Source organism: Sebastes fasciatus, chromosome 8, assembly GCF_043250625.1.
Source record: "Sebastes fasciatus isolate fSebFas1 chromosome 8, fSebFas1.pri, whole genome shotgun sequence".
Classification (NCBI taxonomy): Eukaryota; Metazoa; Chordata; class Actinopteri; order Perciformes; family Sebastidae; genus Sebastes; species Sebastes fasciatus.
In genome coordinates this window covers 29,548,306-29,561,634 of record NC_133802.1, presented here as the reverse complement: position 1 = coordinate 29,561,634, position 13,329 = coordinate 29,548,306, and the positions used below count along the sequence as shown (strand labels likewise).

The 13,329-nt window shown below is 41.5% G+C and overlaps 1 protein-coding gene across 2 annotated transcripts in view; it reads right to left on the bottom strand.

The window, feature by feature from the left end:
- The window catches only part of kcnd1 (potassium voltage-gated channel, Shal-related subfamily, member 1), a 73,411-nt gene that overhangs the window by 45,707 nt on the left and 14,375 nt on the right, over positions 1 to 13,329 (bottom strand). Inside the window, exons 1-2 of one of the 2 annotated variants that reach the window (XM_074644861.1) lie at positions 12,642 to 12,899; positions 261 to 1,533 (exon numbers count right to left, since the gene is read on the bottom strand). In XM_074644861.1, the coding sequence (XP_074500962.1) occupies positions 261 to 416 (156 nt within the window). In that variant the 5' untranslated portion in view covers positions 417 to 1,533; positions 12,642 to 12,899. Of the gene's footprint in view, positions 1 to 260; positions 1,534 to 12,641; positions 12,900 to 13,329 lie in introns of those variants that run through there. The other variant, XM_074644860.1, reaches the window with a different exon arrangement.

The following is a 13,329-nucleotide window of genomic DNA, read 5'->3' as shown; positions in this document are numbered from 1 at the left end:
GAGCTGAAATTACAGGTTGTTGTTCCTGATTGCAGCAACTAATCACTAACTATCACTCTGAATAATATATAAAATGAGGAATAACTTTTGGTAAGATATCATACGAACCGTTATATGAGAATATGTTGATTTGGGAGCTGGTTGAATCAGAGATCTCTACTCTAAAGGTTCCAGTATGGACATTATTGTCAGGTGATACGTCTCTAACTGATGGCTCTACATCTTATTTTGGAGCATGCTCAGTAGACAGCAGCACCCACCTGAAACCTGACCCCGCTGACGTTGACGTACAGGATCTCATCTGATTTGGACGAGTTGTCCACGGGAGGTTTGGGCATCGTCTTCTTTGCCAACGGCAGCCATCCCACTGCCGCGGCCCGCGCAAACGGCAGCCACGTCGCCACGCCGGCCGCCATCTTGCATCAGCACGACCCACCTGTAGAGAGTCGGGGTTCTGTCCCCGGTGGGACGGGTGGAGCCGACGAACCTGAGGTGAGTTAACTGAATCCTCACTTCTTTTCCTGCCCTGATTTCCTCGAGTGGTCGGGGCGGCGAGAGAGGAGGTGGGCGGACATGTTGAGGGGGGAGGAAGGGGGGAGGAGGGGGTCAGATGGCAGTTAGGTGTCAAGCCATGAAAAAAACGCCGTGAAGGAGCGAGAAAGCCGATGCATCTGACAGGTATGTGGCCCGTCTTTTATTCTGACGAGTTTCTGACGTCCTTCCGGTGGGTGGGGCCGGAGCCTTCCTGCTGCTCTTTAAAAATAACAGCAAAGCTCCTCCTGGAACCCGGAAACTCGCAGGAATCAGCTGGAATATTTCCTCCTTTTTTGGGGGGATGTTTTTGCAAACTTTCAGCCTGCAAGCGAATGTCAAGTCCTGCTCTCCTAAATAACAAGATGTTCCACTTCACATCACAGACTCTCCTGGTAGAAAAACATAATTTCTTGAACTCTCAGCAGTCTCAGAGCAGCCGAACATGTGTAAAATAATAATGAAGTTATTCTCTGATATTGCCGTCGCAGGTTTATTGCTGCTGGGACTCGCGACAAAAATCAAAAAGATATAAATCCAGGTAGGAAAGCGTTAAAACATTTGTGGCCTCCACCTCGCTGCATCCTCTCTCTCTCCCCCTCTTTCTCTCTCTCTCTCTCTGTCTGTATGTAGCTCTCTCGCCCGCCCTCTCTCCCTCTGAAGACAGATTTGTTGCAGCGCCGCAGCCTTTTAAATTCTTATTAAATTGTGATGATGGTTCCTGAAGTTGCAAGATCGACAGAATGGCCTTCCCTCCCTCTAAGTGGAGATTATGGATGTGGAGCCTTCCTCTTCCTCTCTTTCTCGTTTTGCTTTTGCTTGTTGTTTTTGCCCTCTCTAATTTTCCTTTATCTGCCTCTGTGTTTTACTGTCTCTCTCTGTCGGAGTGGCATTAGTGGTAGTGGTGGCGGTGGTGGTGGTGGTGGAGAGACGGCAGCTTTGTGTTGGAGAGCGAGGAGGAGGCGTCAGGCGGTCCTTACTCCATGTCCATGTATGGCCGTCCTGTCAGGAGACACACAAACAGAAAAGAGAGCAGAGAGTGAGAGACAAACCAGGAGGAGAAATGAAGCTGTCAAAGGAAAGGAGGGAGGAGAAAGAATTACTGCAGAAGAGACAAGGAGGAGAGAGGAGGTGTGGGAGGATTAATTAGAAGACACTTTGGAGAAGGAAAGAAGGAGCTGAAAGGAGGAGATGTGGGAAAAGGAGGAGAAAGAGTTGTTCAAAGGAAGTGAGGAAGAGGAGGAGGGAGGAGGAAAGGAGATAAAGACGAGAGCAGGAATGAGATAAAGGAGAAATTGATTTGTCAAAGAAAGGAGAAGAGAGGAGGCGTGGTAGATGAATGGTAAATAGAAGAAGAAGGGAACAAGGAAGGATGGGAGAAAAAACTGGAAAGGAGGAGAAAGAGTAAGAAGAGGCAAGAGAAGGAAAGAAGAGAGGAGGAAAGGAAGTAAAAAGGAGAAATTATGTATAAAAATATGTATATATTTATTATTGGAAATCAATTAACAACACAAAACAATGACAGATATTGTCCAGAAACCCTCACAGGTACTGCATTTAATCATAAAACAATAAGCTCAAATCATAACATGGCAAACTGCAGCCCAACAGGCAACAACAGCTGTCAGTGTGTCAGTGTAATTACTTGACTATGACTTGCCCCAAACTGCATGTGAATATCATAAAGTGGGCATGTCTGTAAAGGGGAGACTCGTGGGTACCCATAGAACACATTTACATTCACATATCTTGAGGTCAGAGGTCAAGGGACCCCTTTGAAAATGGCCATGACAGTTTTTCCTCGACAAAATTTAGCGCAAGTTTGGAGCATTATTTAACCTCCTTTGTGACAAGCTAGTATGACATGGCTGGTTCTGATGGATTCATTAGGTTTTTATAGTTTCTACCTTTAAAACTGAGCCCCCATACAACCTAAAAACCGCACGTTGCATGAATGCATTAAAGAAATTAGTGGCGTTAAAACAAATTTGCGATAATGAGTTATTATCGCGTTAACTTTGACAACCCTAATTTAGTTTATAGCTAAACCATGACCTACTATGCTATAATGTGAGATATACATGACATGTAACAGGTTGTAGAGCGCCTCTCGGCTGCAGCTGTCGCGCGGCACGCTGAGCAGCAGCGGCTGTCCAAACAGCGACGTGCCGTACGAGCTGCTGCCCGAGCCGTAGTCTCTGTAGTGTACATCATGTGCGTTCTTTATCGATCCATCGCTTCCTGTCTCTGACGTCCCCGACAGACGCATGCAGCTGAATTCATGTTCATGTGTTTAGGACGAAGACATAAAGCCGCAGGTTATTAAAGATGTGTTTTTTTTATGATGAGACGAACAGAGTCTGCAGAGGAAAAACACAGCCGTCCCTTTGTTTCTCCCTCTGCGTTCTTCATTCAATAAACCAGCCACAATAAAGTTTCCTGTGAAACTGCTCTTCGTCAGATGAAACGTTATTGTCGCGGGTTTATTGCATAAAGTCCACAGTGGGAGCAATAAAAGTTTTCCTTCCTCTGGTTTGGTTTGAATCACAGCGAGTCGGGAGGTTTAACCTCTTCATCGCTGGAGAACCAGCAGCAGATCTTTCTTCACTAACTCGTGAGGTTTATTCTAAACTCTAGTGGAGATCATCCACTTTACAGAGATACCAAAAATATCAGGCTGAAATAAAAATGATGGAGTCAGTCACTTGTTTGCATTCTGCATATCTAACAGTGCTGCTAGTACTACTACTACTATTCATTAGTACTGCAAATAAACACTCCCACTCATTTACTGTAGTAGCACTACTGTCACATTAAACACGTTCATAAATTACCACTGACAACTTTCTACATGGCCAGATGTTTTTGGACAGTAGTGATGTGCACATGGTCAATAATACTTCACTACTACAGGGTTCATTTTCATCAACAAAGCTATGATAATATTGTAAATAAAAGTAATTTAAAACAATATGCTCAAATCATAACATGGCAAACTGCAGCCCAACAGGCAACAACAGCTGTCAGTGTGTCAGTGTGCTGACTTGACTATGACTTGCCCCAAACTGCATGTGATTATCATAAAGTGGGCATGTCTGTAAAGGGGAGACTCGTGGGTACCCATAGAACCCATTTTCATTTGCATATCTTGAGGTCAAAGGTCAAGGGACCGCTTTGAAAATGGCCATGATAGTTTTTCCTCTCCAAACTTTATCGTAACTTTGGAGCGTTATCTAACCTCCTTGATGACAAACTGGTATGACATGGTTGGTACCGATGGATTCATTAGCTTTTGTAGTTTCATATGATGCCAGTATCTTCACTCTAGCTGTTAAACCCACTTTGAGCCCGCTACAACCTCCGAATGATCGACTGCATTAAAGAAATTAGTGGCGTTAAAACAAATTAGCGTTAACGTGTTATTATCGCGTTAACTTTGACAGCCCTAATATACACAGTACATATATTTTGAAATCTGCCAGATGAAAAAATGACCAAACAAAATTCGATTAAGGCAGAAAAAGTCACATACAAATATTCGAACAAACACAAGGCAAATATGCGGCCATCAAAGTTCAGCACACACACACACACACACACACACACACACACACACACACACACACACACACACACACACACACACACACACACACACACACACACACACACACAGTCACCTTCATGTACCTGCCCTGCCTCAGTAAAATCTCCAGTGAGTTGATGAATTATGAATAAACTTTCAGCCTGACTGGTTGCATTCTGCTGCACTGCCTCAGTTACCACCAGGCACATATACAACCCACCGCAACACACACACAAACACACACACACACACATACATATATGTATAAACAAACACAATCTGACACCTCAATCTGACCAGCGTTGGTACTGCAGTATTTCCATGATTCCATCAATAGAAAAGCTTTTACATTAACGCCCGACCAGGAACTCACACTTTATCTACGTCCCAGTCACTGTACTGTCAGCCGTGCTGCCGTGTTACATTCTGTTTCTTATATTGTTCTGACACCAGCTGTCAATGACACGACACCAAACCTGTCTGAATCACAAAATGTGGGCAGCTGGTCTGGAACCGGTCCACGTGAGACTCTAAGAGGAGCTAAATCATCAGTATATTGTTTCACATTGTGGCTGTAGTGAACACTGTAGTCTACAGGGGGCGCTGCGAGGGAGTCAGATTATTACTTGTGTTATTTCTAATAGTCAGTTGTGGGGAGAAGACCATCGTTGTTTGGAGTAGATGTAGCAGCAGCAGTCGTGGTGGTCGAGGCGACAGGTCATTTGGGGAACAAAGTGTGGTTTTAGTGGTGCTGAGTAATTTAGAAATGAATATAAGTCTGGTTTATAAGTTAATAGTTGTAAAATGGTGGGACAGCTAAACAAACAATAATATGCATCCCAAAGCCTTTGGCAATGAAAGAGGCACTAATTACATGTAAACAAAGACAATGTTCTGACATCAGTATTAGAGTAAAATGAGTTGCTTTGAGTGAAGAGAAACTGGTTTCCAGGAACAAAACTGAAGATGTGATTAAACGGCAAACTATGAAAAATCTAAATAAGACTTTCTGTTTTTGTCTCTTGACTTTGTTTCCAGTACGTGTGTCCGTCTGTCCGTCCTCTCTGTGGGAATCCCTGCTGACATCATGTGTTTCTGCGCTTCTTATTATACCTGGACAGCATCCACATGATGCTTTTTATCCACAGCCACAGCTCTGGGATCAGCGTTTCCCTCACACCGACCTGCTGCTGCTGCTGCTGTTGTGGCTTCAACCCTGGAAGCTTCCGGTAATGGGACGGTCGCTGGTTTTATGGTTATTACTGAGTGAGAGCTGAACCTGAGTCAGTGGATTTCCTGTCTCTCTTCCACCTCTCCAAAAACCACAAAGTAGTTGAAATGTAGTCGCAGCAGAGTTTTTACAACTTCAGAGTAGGGATGGAAATAATTGACCGTTTAATCAACATTAAGAGTTTTAACCAATTAACACTATCGGTTATATGGTTAAAAGAAATATAAAAAATTCATTAAAAAGCTGAGCAAAACTCAGAGGAGCGGCTCGCCACTTCAAGGAGAAACGCTGGTTAGCCCTTATTTAAACCATTAGGTCCTAAAAGTTGTAAAATGCACTAAGAGCTGAGTTATTTCCCTTCCTCCGTTCATGTGAATGAGACCCAGACTGAGGCTGGAGCGAGGGCTGGGAGGCGGAGTTAGCGAGCCGTGACGACAGCGTAACGGCTGTGACCCCGTGACCGAGTCATGTGACCGAGCGGACGCCACTCCATGCTCCATGGTCCCAATGGATGAGGAAGATCACCGGAAGATCCGGGTACTTTTCCTATCGGAAGTCGAGCCATTTTGGCTTCACGCGCCACTGAGCAACTTTCATAGGAATGAACAAGGCCCCGCCTCCAACGCTGTATCCAGTTCTCTTTATACATCCATGGTCTTGAGCTGAGGAGTTGAAGCATTTATTCACCGACGAATAAACTGTACATACACTGCTACGTTCACATCTATAACGCCACCAACAACCCCACACTCACTGCCGTCACACACACGCTGTCTGTCGGACACTCACTAACGGTACGCTGCGCTGATGTAATGTGTGTGACAACGAAGCACGAAGCCACCGGCAACGCTACAGCTGCAAACGCAGCCCAAACCAAACAGACACGGTCTGTCGGACACTCGCTATCGTTACGCCGGGCAGACACATAGCTGACAATCTGGCAGCTAAACTAAATGATGCGGTGGAGACTTACAGGGAAAGTAGCTGCATGTGTCCTCGACAATACAAGCAGCATCGTGGCTGCTACAGAAACGCTCCCGGACTGGTGAACTGGGGATTCACTTGTCTGTTGTGCTCTAATCTTGTCGGTTAACGGTTAATAATCGGTTAACGAGGGTCGGTTATCGGCTAAAAAAAATTCTAAATTAGCATCCCTACTTCAGAGCCTCAAAGACCGAACAAACAAATTATCTTAATATGAAAATCACCAGATTTGAGTCACTAAAGTGATTACGGAGGAAATTTGAGCAGCATACGTTGAGTCTGTTCCATCCAGTCTGCACTGTGTTCATGTCTTATTCATTTCACCATCAGTCAGAGTTTCATCTGTTCGGCTTAAAAGCTTCAAACTAAGCTGGCAGCAGTTCTCCTCTAATGGGACCTTCATGATGATTGTTGTGTTTGTTCGTGTCACGCCTCCCTCTTTCATCAGCTATGAAGTAAACAGGTTCATTTAATACTGTGATAAGCAGGATGTTCATGTCTCAACAGCACACCGTCCTCAGGTGGATGATGGGAAATATGAGCTACATAAACTATTTTCCATCTAAATGTTGTAGAGGAAATGGGATGGATTTAATAGTGGTCAGACAGTTTTGGAGTTGTTGGACGGTTTTCTCTTTTGATGGAGCTAGGCTAGCAGTTTCCCCCTGTTTCCAGTCTTTGTGCTAAGCTAACGCAGCACTAGCGGCTGATCTCAGTGTGTAAACACAGCTGTGTGTGCTAGTAGAACACACATAAGACCGACGCTCCTGGAAACTTGTCATTGCGTACAAAGATGCCTCTGATAATAGTGTTTAAAGAGTATGTTTTATATATATATAAGTGTGCTGTATATGTAAAATCTTTGACCCAGGACTCCCCTACTATTCTGTCTGAACTCATCATCTTCATCAACAACACTAAAACTATCAGTGCCAAAACAATTCAGAGATTTCAAAGTCATGATACTTTGAGTAATATAATTTGATGTTTATGAGAACAAAGTCTTGATTCTCATAAAATATTTTTTATAAATTGGCAGGCTATAGAATATTCTATTCTATTAGGTTACCGCGACAACAGGCACCAAACGACCCTCCGACCACAACACCTAGCAGCCGCTTCCACAATGGAGGCTTTGAACACGGCCCGTTATTTTCATTATCGGTTAATCTGAATTATTAGCTTGATTAACCATTCAATCTAATAAACCACTAAATAGTAACAAAATGCCGAATACAGTGTCTCTCAGTCCAAACTGTTGTCTTTAAATTAATTAGGTGTTTCTGCTCATAATTCCAAAAATGACTTAAAAATATTAGTATAATAAATAAAAAATAAATAATAAAATAAATTACTTACCTAATCATGTATTATGAATAGTTTCTGATCATTTCTCAACCAACAGTTCTACACTATCGAGTTTTTGTGATAAAATTGTCTTTCTGCTCAAATTGACTTTTTTTCTCGTAAAAATTATAATATAATACCACATAATTTTGACTTTAATTAATAAAATGATTATTTTTTTCTCCAATAAATCTATGATAGTACTCTCATAATATTGAAAATTGTAATATTATTTTCACTATATTGACTTTTTTCTTCTGAAACTCCAACTTTATTCACATAATAAAGGTTTTGATGGAAGAGAAACATATAAAAACACTTAAATAAAGAGTGTTCATCTCAACCCAGATCTCCTTCAGTCACTCTAAATTTAGTCTCTGGTCCAGTAGATGTATCTCAATATTATGATTGTCTAATAGATACATTTTCAGTGTTTTCTGCACACTTTGATATTTTGCTGACAAACTGAATCTGATCAACGTGTTTCTAAAACACTGACAGATGAATTACAGATATCCTATTCTACTGCTGCCACTGCTCTAATACTGTACGTGATCTGATCAATAACAGGACAACAACGTGTCTCCCATCGCTGATCAATGGAGCAGAAACCATGTTTGAGATTACTGATCGATAACGAGGAAGCATGGCTCTCTGATCACCGATCAATAACAAGGTAAACAGGCTCATAAAGTGTGTTGGTCTTTATACAAAATATTTTAGTTTCTTTTTAGTTTTCTCATCTGGTGAACAGTATCTACCAATAACTCCATTGATTATGACTTTGTTCAAAAAAATATATTTTTTCTCTCTGTAACCTCTCATCATTTTCCATTCCCTGTCATCAGAGGTGGAAAGTACATTTACTCAAATACTATACTTAAGTACAGTTTCAGGTACTTTTACTTGAGTATTTCCATTTTTCTGCAACTTTCTTCTTCTCATCCCTCCCTCTGGTCTATATCCCTTCCTCTGCTGAATTATGATTTATCCCCCCTCATAGTGAGTAATGCTACTTCACCAATAGACCATATCAAATATCTAAAATAAAACTATTTTTAAAATAGGCTAGGCTACCTGAGTAAAGCGCTGTAACACCGCCTCATTCACTGATCTGCAGAGATGAGGGTGAACGAGGGGCGATACGCCGCAGATGATCCCTCCACAGGAGTGAGGAAAAAGCAGAACGTCATCAAAGAAGACAAGTAGGCCGATACTGTCGCCTATTTATTTTTATGTTGGCACCACGTTGTGCTTTTGCATTTTGAGATTATTTTCTTTTAAATATTGAAGTTTATTTATTTCGAGTGGTGCTGTCCATGGTACTGAAAGAGGGATTTAATTCTGGCATGTTAAATAAGTATTTAACCTTTTGCTTTGTGTATGATGTAAGGCTGTCGAAGTGATAATAACGTGTCGTAATAGCTTGTTGCGAGGGAAGCTAAATAACGCTCCAAACTTACGTTGTCCACGTTCAAAGGGGTCCCTTGACCTCTGACCTCAGGATATGTGAATGTAAATGGGTTCTCTGGGTACCCACGAGTCTCCCCTTTACAGACATGCCCACTTTATGATAATCACATGCAGTTTGGGTCAAGTCATAGTCGAGTCAGCACACTGACACACTGACAGCTGTTGTTGCCTGTTGGGCTGCAGTTTGCCATGTTATGATTTGAGCATATTGTTTTATGCTAAACGCAGTACCTGTGAGGGTTTCTGGACAATATCTGTCATTGTTTTGTGTTGTTAATTGATTTCCAATAATAAATATATACATACATTTGTATAAAGCAGCAGATTTTCCCACTCCGATGTTGATAAGAGTATTAAATACTTTACACCTTTAAGGTACATTTTGAACAGATAAAAAATGTGTGATTAATTTGTGATTAATCGTGATTAACTATGGACAATCATGCAACCAATTCTGATTAAATATTTTAATTGTTTGACAGCCCTAGCAAAGTATGTCTACTCTTTGGTATTACTACTTTTACTGCAGTAAAAGATCAGAGTACTTCTTCCACCACTGCATGGTTACTGAACACGTGGAGGTGAAACTGATATCCATCTGAAACACGTGACTAAGACAACAAGAGGGTTCCCTAAAAAAACACAGTGGACTGTTCCTTTAAACATTAAAAACGTGCAGGAAAAGTGCCGTCACTCAAGCTGGAGTAAGTAACGAGAGGAAAAGTGTTTCTGCTGGAGTGGAAACTGCTGTCACACACACACACACACACACACACACACACACACACACACACACACACACACACAGAGTGATGAAGAGCAGCACATGGCCGGTCGGTCTGAGGGTTTGTGTGAAACCATTAGACGACCATCAGTGAGCAGCACTTCACTGCAGCAGACACACACACACACACGCGCGCACGCACACGCACACGCACACGCACACACACACACACAGTCTAGTACAAACACGGGATCCAAACAGGAAACAGCAGAAGAAGATGAAACAGTAGAATAAAGTCTTAACAGTGAACGAAGCATGAAGGTGTGTCAGTTTACAGGACGGTCACATGATTCAGGCTGTTCTCATACGTAGATATACCTACGAAAAGTAATGCACTAATTCAAATAATTCATCTAATTCATATATCCCACAAAATCAATTTGCATGTAATCCACGTAATTGTGAACCAGGAAGTACAAACAGCGATAAACGCCGCGTAGGGAGGAGGTCGTGGTGGATGGGAGGGTCCAGAAACACCAGACTTTCACCAGGAGACCGCTGTTCATGTCCCGTGTGAAACCAGAGGTCAACGTTGATTTATTTCTAACTTCCGTACTTTAGTAACGCCACTTACGGAATTATTTTAACCCAAACCACCATCTCCTCCTAAACTTAAGGCGAAAACCAAGCTGATTCTGGTCCTGATTCCTCCCGACGATCGTCAGCAAAACCCTGATTGTTTGATGGTTCTAAAGATGATCTCTCCAGATGTTCCCGTGGTGTGAGATACTGTATGTTAAGAGCGTTTTTTACATCCCCCGATCGGCTCCGGAGTTCATCCTGGACGCACCGATTTCAAATCATAACTCCGATCAAAGGGTCAAACTAGGCAGCGCTGATCAAATATGAATCAATATTATGTTAATATAATCCCTATTTCTCTCCTCAAATGTTTTCAGAAACATCTTGTAGTGTACTGTTTAGCTGTAAAATGAGAAGCGTCAGACTGGCTGGTATGAGGCGTCCATGTTTGTTTCGTTTACAGGCCACATTCTGAGTCTTTTAACCAGACAGAAACTGGTAATTACGATAACGCCAACGTGACATGAACGCAGCATAAACTGATTGGAACGTTTTCAACACTGCTTCCCTCTCAAAAACATCTATTTAAGACGTAAAGCTGTTGATATTCTCGTCATTCTTCATGTTCAGACTCAAAACCAACAGTGAATGCATCTACTAACCGTATTGTGTGTGATATATCTTCCGCCTCTGTGTAATAGAGCTCCATTGTTGTCCTTTTTGGATATTTTTTTGACATTTCACATATTTTACTAATAATTTTCTGACATTTTTCCACATTTTTCACAATGTTTTACTAATATGTACATTTTTCTCCAAGTAAAATATGTGAAAATATGTGGGAAAATATGTATAAAAATATTAATACAGTATTTGAAAAACATGTGAAAAGTATTACTAAAATATTAGTGAAAAATGTCTAAAAAATTGAGAAAAGAATGTGAAAATATTAGTAAAATATTTGAAAAATATTACTGAAAAATGTCCGAAAAATATGTGAAAAAAAGAATTAAAATATTTGATAAATATCCAAAGAAATCCAAATCCAATGTCACTGGGTGACATGCTCCTTCATCACCATGAAACACACACGGTAGTTTATTCTGACTCAATCCCACATACACCGTCCTGCTGACACTAATACTCACTAGAGCACCACATGTGGATTAATACCCCGCTGGAAATAGTCCCCAACAAAGTCAAAGTCCTGCTTGTTTAATAAAAACTACCTTAATGTAATCACTGATGAAACTATATATTTGTGTTTTTAAAGCTCTTCAGTAGGAACCAATGGGCCACAGACAGGAAGTCAGACAGCACTGACACAACAAACTAAAGATCACAGCTGACAACGCTCGTCACGACTCAACTTGAAATAAAAACTTCCGCCTTCTCATCGTGTTTCTTCCTTCTGCACTTTTTCACTTGAATGTAAATTCAGCTTTAACTTGAAAATGACAGAAAAGTAGAATAAAAACTTCCAACAGAAAATAAATTAATAAAGAACAATATTGCGTTAGTAGGACGACAGAAGCAGAAGGTGTGTGAATATTAATGAGCAACGTGTGTGTGTGTGTGCATGCATGCATATGAAAAGTGTGTGTGCAGGCGTGTGTGTGTGTGTGTGTTTGTGAACGCTAACCGCCGTTAATAGCAAACACACAGAACTTCATCACTAATTCATACTGCTGGATTACGTCAACCTCAACACACACACACACACACACACACACGCAGCAAACACACATGCACACACTCAAAATCATCTATTTTCATCTACTCCACTTCTTCCTGTTATTCTATTATTTTTCTACATTATTCTGTCCTGAACTGCTGAAAGTGTTTATTCCCAACAACTCCAAACACTGTTTATTCTATTCTCTTCTACTCTACTCTACTCTACTATACTCTCTACCCTCTCTGTCCTGTTGTTCCACTTCTTTCCTTTTCTTTTCTCTCTTCTGTTTTCTTTCTAGTCGTACGTCTTCCTTTCTTTCCTGATTCGTCTCTATCTTCTCCATTCCTCTTAACGCCTAGTTTTTTCTACTCTGATTCTATCTTTCTTCTACTCCAAACTCTCCACCCCGCCGTCCCGTCCTCCTCCTCCTGCTCTCCACTCCCTTCTCATTCTATTCTCAGCAGCGGTAAGCGTTTGTATCTGGAGCAGTTTTCATCCTACTTACCACAGCTGATGATGATGGTGATGATGATGAAGGTGTGGAAGAAGAAGAACAAGAAGAAGAAGAAGAAGAAGAAGAGGAGGCAGTTTTTTTCTTTTTTCTTTTTGTTCCAGGTGGAAACGGGACGGACGGATGCAGGAAAGATGGAGGAATAATGATTAAAAAAAAGAAGAAGAAGAAGGAGGAAGAGGAGGAGTGTTGTATTACTGTCTCAGATCAGTCCTGCTCTGCTGCCGCGGCAACAACTACATCTCCTGTCATCCCTCCTTCCTCTCTCTCTCTCTCTCTCCCTCCCTCTCTCTCTCTCTTTCTCTCTCTCTCTTAGCTCCACCTCCCATTTGCTTGCTCGACCCTCCCCTCCATCTCTCTTTTCTCTCTCTCTGTTCGTTGTCACTCTCTTCTTCTTCTTTCCCTCGTGTCCCTCCCATTTCTCTCTCCACACACACACTTAAACACACACTGCTCCACATTAAACAGACTGATGGGAGTTTCATATTGAGAGAAGAGAGAGAGAGAGAGAGAGAGAGAGAGACATAGAAAGAGAGAAGGAAACAGAGAGAGAGAGAGAGAGAGAGAGAGAGACATAGAAAGAGAGGAGGAAATATTATTATATTTAAAACTTCTTATATTTACTTTATACATTGCTCTCTGTAAAACAGAGATTCCATCTTAAAGCAACTACAAGGAACTT